The 12214-nt window shown below is 36.9% G+C and overlaps 1 protein-coding gene across 1 annotated transcript in view; it reads left to right on the forward strand.

Moving 5' to 3' along the window:
* Positions 1–12214, forward strand: part of COL25A1 (collagen type XXV alpha 1 chain) — a 298386-nt gene that overhangs the window by 231098 nt on the left and 55074 nt on the right. Inside the window, exons 13-15 of the mRNA XM_030271602.4 lie at positions 4373–4426; positions 6004–6030; positions 8366–8410. Coding sequence (XP_030127462.2) covers positions 4373–4426; positions 6004–6030; positions 8366–8410 — 126 coding nt within the window. The remainder of the gene's footprint in view (positions 1–4372; positions 4427–6003; positions 6031–8365; positions 8411–12214) is intronic.

A 12214-nucleotide genomic window follows, 5' to 3' on the forward strand; every position in this document is an offset into this window, starting at 1 on the left:
TCTGGAGTAGATTTTATGAGTTCCTATTGACAATTTTTTTTTCTCATATTACCAGCAGAGCCTAAGCAATACACTATACACCTGAGTACTCACCAAATTCATATTGACTTCAGTGTAAGCATGAAGACTGCCCCTACCACAAGAGTATCTGAGGAAACTGCTACACTTATTTATTGAACAGAGTGCTGAAAGTTGTTCTTTGCCCAAATACAGGAAAGAAATAGTGGGTTGGTCAAGTTACACAAAGGCAAGTTGAAAATAACTTAATATGAAAAAGAAGTCAAGGGTTACCTAAACAGTATTTCTAATGCAATATGTTTGCCAGTGTGGGGCGTGACGTTTGTGCATCTGGTAGTTTTGTTGCTGCTTTGGTATAGCAGGACCTTGATAGGCAGGATGTTCAGATAAGATGCTGGTGCTACCCCAGCATCCCACGGAGCTCTTGCTCTTTCCATCATGGTGTCAGTTACGCCAAACATTGCTGAGGTGGCATTTGGAATTCACAGCCCATCTCAGTGCCAGGAGGGAGAATTTTATTTTTATTTTGGTGCCTCATCATGATGCTTGTTGCACAGGACAGCTTATGCGGTTCTTTAGCTGGGAATAAGAATGCAGAAGGGCAGAAAGGGCAAGTAACACTTCCTTTAAATGGAGTACCAAGACACTTCACACCTCGCTATAGCATCTTCCCCACTGTCCAGCCCTTTTAGGGAAAAGTTCCAAGGGGATGCTCTGAGGGTACCTTTACACAATTTCTCTGGGTCTTACATCTTTTTCTTCTGTGAGGGTACAGTTTAGCCCTTATTAATTCTCTAACTGGGATCATGGGTTGTTTTTTATAGACACCAGTAAGTTTTAGAATTATTGCCATCACTCTGTTACTGATTATTTCTCAAGAGTTCATGACTGAAAAAAGACAAGCTGTGAGCTAAAGTTAGATGTACTATAGAAAAAATTATTCTTTAAATGGGATAAAAATACTGTTGAGGCTGCTCTTGGAGTACTTTGTCCAGTTGTGGGCTCCTCACTACAAGAAACACATGGACATACTGGGTAGAATCCAAGTAAGGGCCTCAAAGCTGATCTCCAGAGGTACCTTCTCAGTTCAAGCATTCTGTGATTCTGTGAAAGAAGAAGATAAATAAAAATATGTGGTCTTGATTTGAAAGCTAGCTGATGTGCAGGAGACAATTGTTTCTGCAACCTAGCACCTTTGCTGTCAATGCAATTAAAGAGAGACTACAACAGCAGTCAGGAAAGATATTAGCCATGGCCTGGTGAATGTAAAAAACATGTGACATTGAGGACTTAGCTTTATGACTTCTTTCATTTTATCAGGTTGAAAAGCAGTCTGATTTAAATTGTTGCAATGAATGACACTGTTGAATGTCTGGTGTTCCCTTACATGCATCACTCCTTGAATAGCATTGTCATCATCCTCAGCCTCTTAAAGGTCAGTTGTGCTTTTTGTTCATCTCCAAAACACTAACCTATGAGGCTGAAGTGTACTTATATAGCATTTTACACTCCAGCTTTACTCCTATAGCATTTTGACCTCTGGTTTTAATACATGCTTTTAGTTATAAATAGATAAATAAATAATAGTAACTAAATGGAAGAAAAATAACTGACTATACTTCCTAACAGAAATATTTTAAATTATTTCCATTTCAAGAATCAAAATATTTTTTTTGGGATGAACATGTCTAAAATGACACAGTATCTGAGTAGGGAAGAGCTATCAATCTACTTGCCTTCAAAAGTTATGAAGCTCTTTGCTTCATAACTACTTTGAGTGGAGCATTTTTATTTTTGTTTTGTGGTTTGGTTTTTCTTGTTTATTTTGGGGGGGGGGGGGTGTTATGTTAAGGCTTACTGGAATTGTAAAAATCTGCACATAAAGCCAGACTGCCCAACCTACAAGACATTGCATAGTGACAAAGGGAGGCTGCCTGGCACGAAGCTTGTTTAGCTGTGCACTGGGAATGTTCTTCAGGGGTAGGACATAGAGCAACTTATGGGCTGTACATTTTAACTTCACCTTATTGCTCCCTGATTCCTTGTACAGACAGAGAAATAGAGGTCTAACATAGAGAAAGGAATATTTTCCCTGTTCTTCTGAACATTTGAAATTGAACAATAATCACTTCAAAAGCATAAAGGCACAAGGTAATTTCTTTGTTATCCTTCTAGGTTTGCCTTCAGTCTTACCCGTTCCCAGAGCTAGTATCTGCACTTCAGGTATCTCTGCCTAGTACTTTCAGTACTGTAAGCGTAGTGCTGAGCATAGCAAAGGTGCATATAGGTCAGAAATGCGATTGCTGGTATAAATGGGGATTTACTATGACTAGGTGGCAGGCTGAGGTTTTCACTTTCTTCCAAAGAAAGTGATTTTTTTGTTCTATTTTTGCGGTCTCCTTTTTGTCACAGCAGTATCCCTCTGCATTCGTAGCACTGATGTGTAAACCTGGGAGGAAAGTGCAAGCTTGGAACTTTAACCTTTTGATTCGAGATTTAAGGCCCTGAAAGCATCAGCCAACAGCAGCTGTTTGAAAATGAAAGGAACAGAAACAAGCGTGTTTGGGGCATGGGAATGAGGAGAAACAAGTGTATATTCATGGGTCCCTTCTGCTTCATTTTGTCAACTGGCAATTTTCTTCAAGAGCCTTTTAGGTCAATCCTTTAGGACACTCACACCTAATCTTCAACAGCTTCTAATCCTGACCACTCATATATCAAATATCCGTGCCACTTTTATCAGCCTCACAGCTACTGCAGTACAGAGGGGCCTTCAGAAGGGGCTGGCACAAGTGACTATTTAATTCCCTGAGGACTTAATGGTACCTAACATTTTTTGCTTTGACTTGGAAAATGCCTCACTAGGGTTTTGCTAGAACTTTGATGATTTTGGGTTTTTGTTTTTTTTTTTTGAGACAGTCCAACTCTTGCGGAAATTTAAATGTAATTAATGATTCTGTTACCTAATTTAGAAATACGATGGAGTTTGCTTTCACGGACAATCAGTGCTAATACATCTCTGATTAAATCTGCCTGCAGAAGTAAGAAAGAGCGAAGTTCTTAATAGGAGACTTTTATGGAGGACTAGAAAATAAGTCTTCTTGTGTTGAGATAAAGATAAAGGAAGAGGCTTTATTTTAATATCTGTAGCTTTTGAGTAGAGGATTGATTCATCATGTGTACTAAATTTGAACACTGTGAAAACTGTTCACTGAGTTTCTGATACAAATGACTCTTCCAAATTTGATTGCTATGTTAGCTGTTGGTTTTAACTTTTATACACTTAAATAACAAAGGGCTTTTAGAAGGACCTAGTTGTAGACTTTTAAAAATCTTTCTTTGGCTGTTATTTTAATGTGCCTTGCCATGTCAGAAGTGTAATGAAGTTCTCTATGTGAAGGTTATCAAAGGTATTTCTTGTGAAACTGAGATATACATCTGCAGAAGCTTTTACATAATAAGCCATAAACTCTAGTTGTTTTACAATAAAGTCTAACCATTGCGTTATGTTGTCTAAAATGAATATCTGTTGTTTTCCCATAAATGTGGGATATAAACACTAAAAATATCTTTTAGAGTTTTTTTTTGTTTGACTTGTTGGGTTTTTTTTTTTCTTGTTTGCTTCTTTTCTTTATTTTTAAAATTGAAGATGGGAAACAAGATTGAAAATAAGTGTTATTTGCTGATTGACTTATAAAAATAATTTATGACACCTTAAGCTGTAGAAGAGTAATATATTACCCATTGAACATATCCAAAATTTGGAACATTGATGTAATGCTGACAGTTTTTAAATTTTTTAAAACCACTTTTCAGCCACTTGTATGAATATAAAAAGTGGATAAGCAAAGTATATATTTAAAAATTTGAAAAGCTCTCTGTTTTCCCAAATGCTTCCATTTCTGAATCAGGCTCTTCTCATTTTTTTCATTATCTGTCTTCTGTCTGAGACCAGAAGCACAAATGGATATTAATTTATTAAATAAATTAAGATAAGCCTTTCTTGCAGCATTTCTAAGTTTTAGGGCAGAGGAGAGCATTGGAAGTCTTGCTGGTCAGACTGTGCTTTTAAGGTTAATTGAATAGATTTTAAGAAGCAGGAATCACAGGTCTGCTTTCTGTTTAGTGTGATATCTGTGTGTTTTCACCTTCTTCAGAAGAATAATTTCTTACCTTACATTGGTTAGAGTTAATCTGCCCTAACTGACAAAATAAGTCATTTTAGTGCCCAGCTGTGGAGTACATCTTTGCAGAATCTTTTAAAATTGTTTTTATCATTACTGACCCATTATGAGAAGATTAATATATTTCATCATATCTTGCTTCATCTTTTTTTTTTTTCCTTTGCCTCTAGGGTGAACCTGGTTTGCCTGGCATAGCAGGAGAGAAGGGAGAAGCAGGGCTCAAGGTCAGTATTGAAAATGAATTGAAAAGAGAAGCGCAGAGTATGTGAGTGCATATGTAGATGACAGTTGTGCTTTCCAGCTTGGGTTTATATTCTGACTGGCTTTTAATGATCTGCTCCCTCCAGTGACCAGTGCTGTAAGAGGCTTTACACATCTCTCCATAAAGAAGCACATTCTTCTGCGGTGCATGTGTAATTCCAGTCAGTGGCACTGACGCATAGGCATCCACTGCCAGCTGAATGCAATATGCCTGCAAGTGTTTGGGAATTTGGGGACCTTTTCAGAAAGGCTTTGTTTATGCCCCTTACAATGTGTTTCAGGCTTCTTTTCAAGAACTGCTGCGGTCAGTTCTTTGACAAATGTCAGGGTGAAGTCTTGAGGGCTGATCCTGCTATTATGGAAGTTTACAACAAGCCTCATTAGGAGCATGTCTCAGCCTGTATTTGCTACATCAGAATGACTCTTTGCACTTTATTGTTATATAGTTTGTTCTGCTGTTTTAATATTGAACAGGTGAAATAGAGCATAAAGCTTATGATAACTTCACTTAAAAGAAAACTTGACATATCCAAGATGATGGGATCTCTGGGCCTCTTGGAGGGGGTAATGCTAATTTCTAATCCCATCAACTGCGAGTGAGCGTCTCTGGTGCACATGTGCTCCTCAGCTGATTCTGTGCATCGTGCTGCCACTGACAGACATTCAAGGCAGCCTCTTTACATTTACTGACTGGCTGCTTGTCCATCAGGAATGAAAACAAACCATTTGAGAGCATGACCTTTTCTTACTTTGTATACAGAAGAAGCCAAATTATGGCAGTTGATGGGATTAGAAATTCGTATTCACAGCTGTAGTCCCTGAGTTGCCTAGCGACTGCCAGCCATCAGAAGGGGCAAAGATGAGCCAGAGTGCAGCTCTGAGCTACAAATGCAGAGATGAGTTGTCAGGGTCAGGCTGGGATGCAAAAGTGCTTTTGCAGTTTCTCAAGCACATTTTAATTTTGAAAAAAAAAAATGGCTATTAGCCATCTTTATAGAGGTTGTTACAGAGAATATAAAGAACACTGAAGGACTGAAGGCTCTTTACTCTGGAACAGTTATGAATTTGTTCAAGACACTTAAGGAATTTTCTCTCTCTTGAAGAACTTTCTGAGCTGTTGACAGAATCATAAGAGTTTCCCTTCACATTCAGACTTTGTTTCCTTTGTTTGTTCCCAAAACAAGGAGAACCACACATAGGAGCCACCTAGGTCCCTGCGGGCTGCTTCTCAAAGACATATGTCTGTTTGTCAGGATCTAGGACAAAATAGAGAGAGAGAGATCTTCACATGTAAACCATTGAAGATTTTAAAAATAAAACATTGAAGTTGTATTGTCCATTGAGATCTATTAAATTTGCATATTTTATTGTTCATTGGAGATTTTCTTGTAACATCTGAGACATTGTCATCAGTAGTGACATAATATTAGTAAGGATAGTAATACTAACATTAGTAATAGCTAATGATAGTAAAGCTAACAGTTTGATTTTTCCCTGAGTTAGTAACTTATGACTTCTTTGCTCCAATTATTTTCCTTAGGGTGACCCTGGAGAAAGAGGAGAAAAGGTGAGATGTTTCACTTCCTTTGTTGTGGTTCTCTTTTGGATAACTTGCTTGGAGAATCGCCACTGCACTGATCCCAAGTTTAAAACTGAAAAACCACAGCTCCAACCTAGAATTTGAGTGGCACTGAGCAGCCCTTCCAAGGGTCAGATAATACCTGCTAATGGAAGTTATTGATCTGTGGTTACTGCGGTGGGATTAGACACAGAGTGCAGTGATTGCGTGTTAAAGGCTGCACAGCTGAGCAATCAGTCAACTTATTCTAACTATAGTGAGCGTCAGAAAATAATGAGCCTGTCTGAATAAATTCGAGTTTCACACATTTCTCATAACTTGCTTTTGATGCTCTGACACCTGTGTGGAATAAAACAATTAGGTAACAGAATGATAAAACTGCATAGATTTTAAGTGATACCTGGATAACAAGCTCTCAATGTACTAAAAATAAAAATGGAATGCTCCATTTGTGTTTGGGTAAGTTTAACTAAGAGCAAAGGAGTCTGTCCCCATGATCTCCAGTGATGCTGTCTGGAGAGGCATGATGCTGCTCTTACTTTCAGTGAATTAGCAAGAAATTGCTTCTCTGATGTCCAGTCATACCAAGGCAAGACAAGGGGGTGGAACAAGCTCCATGCTGCAGAAGAGGAGTATAGTTCTGCTCTTCCAGGCATAGTGGCTGGTAAAAGCACAGCAAGTTCAGAGCTGAGCTTCCTCATCTGCTCACAGGGGCAGTTTGAGAAATAGCATAAGCCTTATTTTGAGTAGGAATCCGTCCACAGCCTCATCTTCTGCAAGTATACTGAGCTTATATTTAAAAAGTAATTTGTTTGTACTGAGGTGCAATTTTCTCTTGAGAAAAGTTTACCTGTGTTTTTGAAGCTGAATTTCACTTCCAGATCCATGTAAATCTGTGTAATAGCAGCTAGAAGCATGCTTTGCCAAGGAAATTAATTTCACATTTTCAAAAGCACACCATAAAAATAATCTAAGGAAGTCTTCAGATTGTATACCCCACATTCAGAACTATGTAATTATAAAATATGCATAATGAAATAATTTCTTCTGTTAAAATTATATTTTTAAAGTACTTCAGTAATCCTTAGTTTGTTTTCAGACATAAAAGGAATAACAATGAATTTTAATATGTAGTGATGTTTGTTACTTAAAACCATTCTATTTTTCCATAATTATCCTTCGTCTTTTTCTAAAAAGTGTGATTACAGATTCCCTCAATATGCTTTATCATGTTAAATGAACTTGGGATGACATTCCTCACTGTTACTCTTCCATGTTTCATGTATGTTTCCTTAATTAAAGTGCTGCTAGATTGTTAGCTGGTTCCCATTGTATCAGTGACTGTGATGTATAAATTGCTAAGTCTTCTTCAAATGTAATTTCACATTAAGGTTTTCAGAACCATACGACAGATACTGAATAATGTTATTTGAACAGTACTACTGGTTATCTAACCAAAGCCAGGAATGTGTTTTTAGTCTACTTAGGCTCTATTTTTATCGATATTTTTGGCATTTTAAATACTTATTGCACTTTACATGAACCTCAAGTCCCACAGAAATTTTTAGCTTGTATTCTTAACATAAAAAACATCTAATATATTTGATGTAGTCTGGGCTTCTTTTATGATTACATGACTAGGCGGAAATTAAGTCTTTATAAATAAATACTGTGAAACTTTTATTTTAAAATTTGGGCATTTTTTTTTTTGAGTAGAAAATGTCTACTCAGCCACAAAAAGGTGCTATCTGAATGTCACTTTTTAACAAAAACAGTGCATAGAACTTATGTTGAAATAAAGTCATTTGGTAGCTCCTTGAAGGATCGACCTTTAGTGAATTTTTTTTAGTTTGTGAATCATTCATGAAGGACTTCAGTCTCAGAAAGTACATGCAATAAATTACTTGGGAATCTCAGTAAAAACTACTGGGATTGTCTAACTGTCAGCTGAATTTTATTAAATGCATCTAGGTGAATGTGTCTGTATTGGAAAGAAAAATGTGTTTGTAATTTAAAGTGCTGAATCATCATGAAATCATTAAATCATTCCTTCCTTGCTAAACTGCAGTGAACTGAGAAAGATGGTAGATTATACCAGCAGGTATTTTGATGCTTTGTGATGGGGGTTTTTTACAGATCTGTGAAAGGGATCACAGTTTTAGTGAGATCTGTATAAGACATAGCCATTTCCTGGCCATTTCACAGAGACTGTCTGATTAACAAAATCAGCTTGTGTTGGTAATCATGTTGGAATGCTGACTCTTCTCTGCATACTGTGTGCTTACAGAAAATCATTAAAATATAATGTGTGCTTCGATTATAGGGGGAGGCTGGTGAGAATGGACTGAAGGGTGACACAGGAGAAAAGGTAACAACACTTCTTAGAAGAGAAGAAAATGTGTGCCTTAGGCATGCTTATAGTATAAACAAATAATGAAAATAATAATTTCTTCAAAAGAAAAATGCATTTTGAGCAGAGTTTTTTTTAAAGGTGAGTGATTTGATTGAGTTCATTCTCACGAACAGCAGAAAAAAATTCACTATTCTGTCCAACTGAGCATAAGATTTCTTACTTTATACACCACTAACCTTCGTACAGAATATAGCTAGCTAGCTAGCACTCCTCTTTGTTGAAATTTGCATGATGCAGAAGCTTTGGTCACAACCTGCCATTTGGAACTGTCCCTTTGAATTACAGCTGTGTTTTCTGATATACCCTGTATCTTTCCCCCTTCTTATTTTCATCAAAGAGTGGGACCAAACCAGTATGGGACAAAAATTATGGTATCATGATAGACAACTTCCTTCCCAAATTAGCAGCTGGAAAATCAAGAGTTGACAATAAACATACTTTAACTCTTTATTCCAAGTGACATCAACAATAACCTCACTTTATACCTTCTTAGTTCATTGTTGCAAAGTACCAAGATGTTGTAGAAATCACCAAAAAAACAGATTTTGTCAAAATTTTTATTTTCCTGAGTTTTATGTGAGACTCATGCTCAGAAAATTGAACTGGAGCTTTCAGTGTGGTTTCCTTGCACAAGCCAGTCTTTAGCAGTCAGGGAAAAGGCTGTTCTGGACATGAGAAAGGGTCAGGCCTGTTGATCTCTTCTGGCCAGCTTTTTGAACTCATATGCTTCTAAAAACCATTTAACGACTACACTTGGGCAGAAATATAAGCACTTCTTGTACCCCTGCATGTGTAAGGCTTAACCAACTTACAGCATTTCAGTTCAAGGAGAAATTTATGATGGGATTCATCAAGCTGGTAAGGAATGCATGCAAATCCCTCAGGAGCTATCATTTGGGTACAGTAAGTCAGCACTTTGAAGAGCACAGGATTTTTAAGGCATATTCTAAAACCAGCAATTAAAAGTAGACATTAGATTTAAGAACAGTCAAGTTACTTGATTTTTGGAGTTAATTTAAATAATACTGTATTTGCAGTCATGCTTATTAATATAGATGGAAGTCTTAAGAACCTTATTTACTTACTTACACTATGTATGCTGGTAACATAATCTTGATCCACTTTTATGTGATTTAAGAATATAATCTGCTACGAGTCTGAATTGAGATTGTTGTTCAGATAGATAGTTCTACAAGAAGTAAATGGTAAGTTTATAATCTCTCTGGGAAGCCTAGTGCAGCTTCACCTGTTGCTTTTCTACTTCATTAGCCTTGAGGTTGAGTTCGCATCCACAAGGATGCCCATATTGCCCTGTGATCAGTAGCATGCACACCTCCCCATTTGGGATTGTTTTTGAGGAAAAAAAAAGTTCTCTCCTTCTTTCAGGGGGAGATCCTTTCTGCTCAAGTATAGTTTTAAATACTGATGTGTGAACTTTCAGCAGTTAGGCAATCGAGTTGGGATCAACTTGTGGAAAGTAGAGGTTCTCAGGAGACTTCTTATATTGCTATGTCTGAAGAAATTTTAAGACACCTCCTGAACTTCATAATGCAGAAGTCTCCCATCTCTTCTAGGTTTCATATCATTTTCAGAGATGGGTGGTGACATGGGAATCTATTTTGTTTGTTTGGAGCACACTGCTTTAGCCGTAATGGGTTAGAGTCCTCTGCATTCATTTTGCCAGACTTTGGAGAGCTGTGACTTCATTGACTTTCAGTATTTTTCTTGTTTTTCCCTGCCTACAAGACAATCTGCAGCCTATTAAAAAAGATACAGTTCTTAGAGGAGAGCTGCAGCTTAAAGTATCTGATAGGTAGCTTTGCAAACAGCACTTTCTAGGGAGATTATGGGGGTGGTTTTTGACAATCACTTAGGAGTATGCATTAAACTTGGTGTCATTACATTACACTTGAGCTGCTTAACAGGGTTTGTATTCTTTCCTGTTCTTCAGCATAGGGGGAGGTTTTTGCTCAGGAGATTTAATCCATACTCTGTAAAACTTAAAAACATTTATTTGAAAGCTTGAATGGAATTTCTGTGAAAAAATAATAAATTTTTATTCATGTGGAGGCAGAGTGAAATACCACATGACAACAGATCCAGACTTGGTTTAGGAGCAGGTTCCTGTTTGTGAAAAAAATGTACATTTGTTTACTGAACTGCTGTACATAGTAACACTCAAAAATACGGACTTGGGTCCTTAATTCTTGACCTGAGACTTCAGAATTAAAATGTCTTTGTTGAATTCTTAAAGATTATGTCAATGCCAAGCTTGAGTTCTTGCTTCTGTTCTTCCACTGTAGCCTTGGTTCCTAGAAACTACCAAGGATCTTCCTTCTTTGTACATGTTCCCCTGCTAAAGTTTCTTTATTAGCAAACTGTCTTGACTCAGCAGTGAATTGTGACATACTATACCATAATTTTTTTCTTTGACCTAATTTTTATTCTTACATGAAGGTGGATTATAAATATTTTGTGTCTTATCCTCTCCATATCCATCATTGCCCTTTGAAATATTTAACCATTTAATGTGTTTTACTAGTTGCTTTGGCCCTTTATAGCTATAAAAGGTTCTTGAAGCTTTCAGGTATACATGCTTGTAAGGGATATTAGCAGTGTCATTCATGCATGTCTATTAAAATGAGGTAGCTCAGGTTTCCATGCATGTATCAATCTCATAATACTGATTTTTGTGTTTTCTTCACTCACTGCAAGCTGCAGTAACTGCGTATTCCTATTCTTCAGAGGCTAGTGAGCATGTTAACCAGTACAATTTAATTTTATAGGACCATACCAAAAAGATACCATGCCCAAACCAGCTGTAAAGCTATGGCATTCACAGAAACATCAGGAATGGGTATCCTCTATTTGTATTTTGTACAAAGAATATTAAACATTTATACTCTGCTAATACATCTCCACAGTGTATTACAGTACTGACTTCTATCCTACCTATGTAAATCACTGGCAGGCTGCTCAGAGGCCTGAAGTTACTGCTATGTAAAACTTGCTGCTTTCAGTGAACAATGTACATTTGTTCTGCATAAAGAATAATTAAACAATTTTTCAAATAGAATCACGCTAGTCATCTTCAGTAGTATGTAGCCTAACAAGCAAAATTTTCAGTAGGCTTTTTTTTTCTTTTTTTCCTTTGGCATATTGTTCAAGACAAGAAAAAAAAAAAAAAACAGCTAATACTCTGTCCTGTGCATATCAGTGCCTATGAAATCCAGTCAACCCATAAAAATGTCGACAAATTTTTTGAGTGCCAAATGCCCTCTCAGAATAGAGACCTTTCCTGATTATGTAAATTACTACAAATGTCTCATCTTGTAATGTATAGCCCTTCATGCATTAATCTGTCCTTTTAAATGCACTGGAATGTTGAGGAAATAAAACTGTGACCTGTCCTGATGAAGATAAACTCATAGGTCACTGGGGTTTTTTTTTTTCCAATGTGAAACTTCATTAGCACAATGTTGTCAGTTGAGTCCTGACACTTGCCATCTATAAAATTAGGTCAAATGATGGCTCATATTCTTTGTAAATAACTGTGAATTATTTTTAATGTAGATCAGCAATCTAGAGATGTCAAAGTATGTCCCATATTCTGGCTGTGTGAGGTACATTTATACAACATCTGCAATTATTAGATCTACATTATTAGTTGTGAAATTTGAAGTTAACTATAATAGGTGTTTGGGTGAGTGAAGCTGAATCTCTCTCTACATGGTCTTGGAAACAACACTGCTGCTTTTC

The sequence above is a fragment of the Taeniopygia guttata genome, chromosome 4, assembly GCF_048771995.1.
Source record: "Taeniopygia guttata chromosome 4, bTaeGut7.mat, whole genome shotgun sequence".
Taxonomy (NCBI): Eukaryota; Metazoa; Chordata; class Aves; order Passeriformes; family Estrildidae; genus Taeniopygia; species Taeniopygia guttata.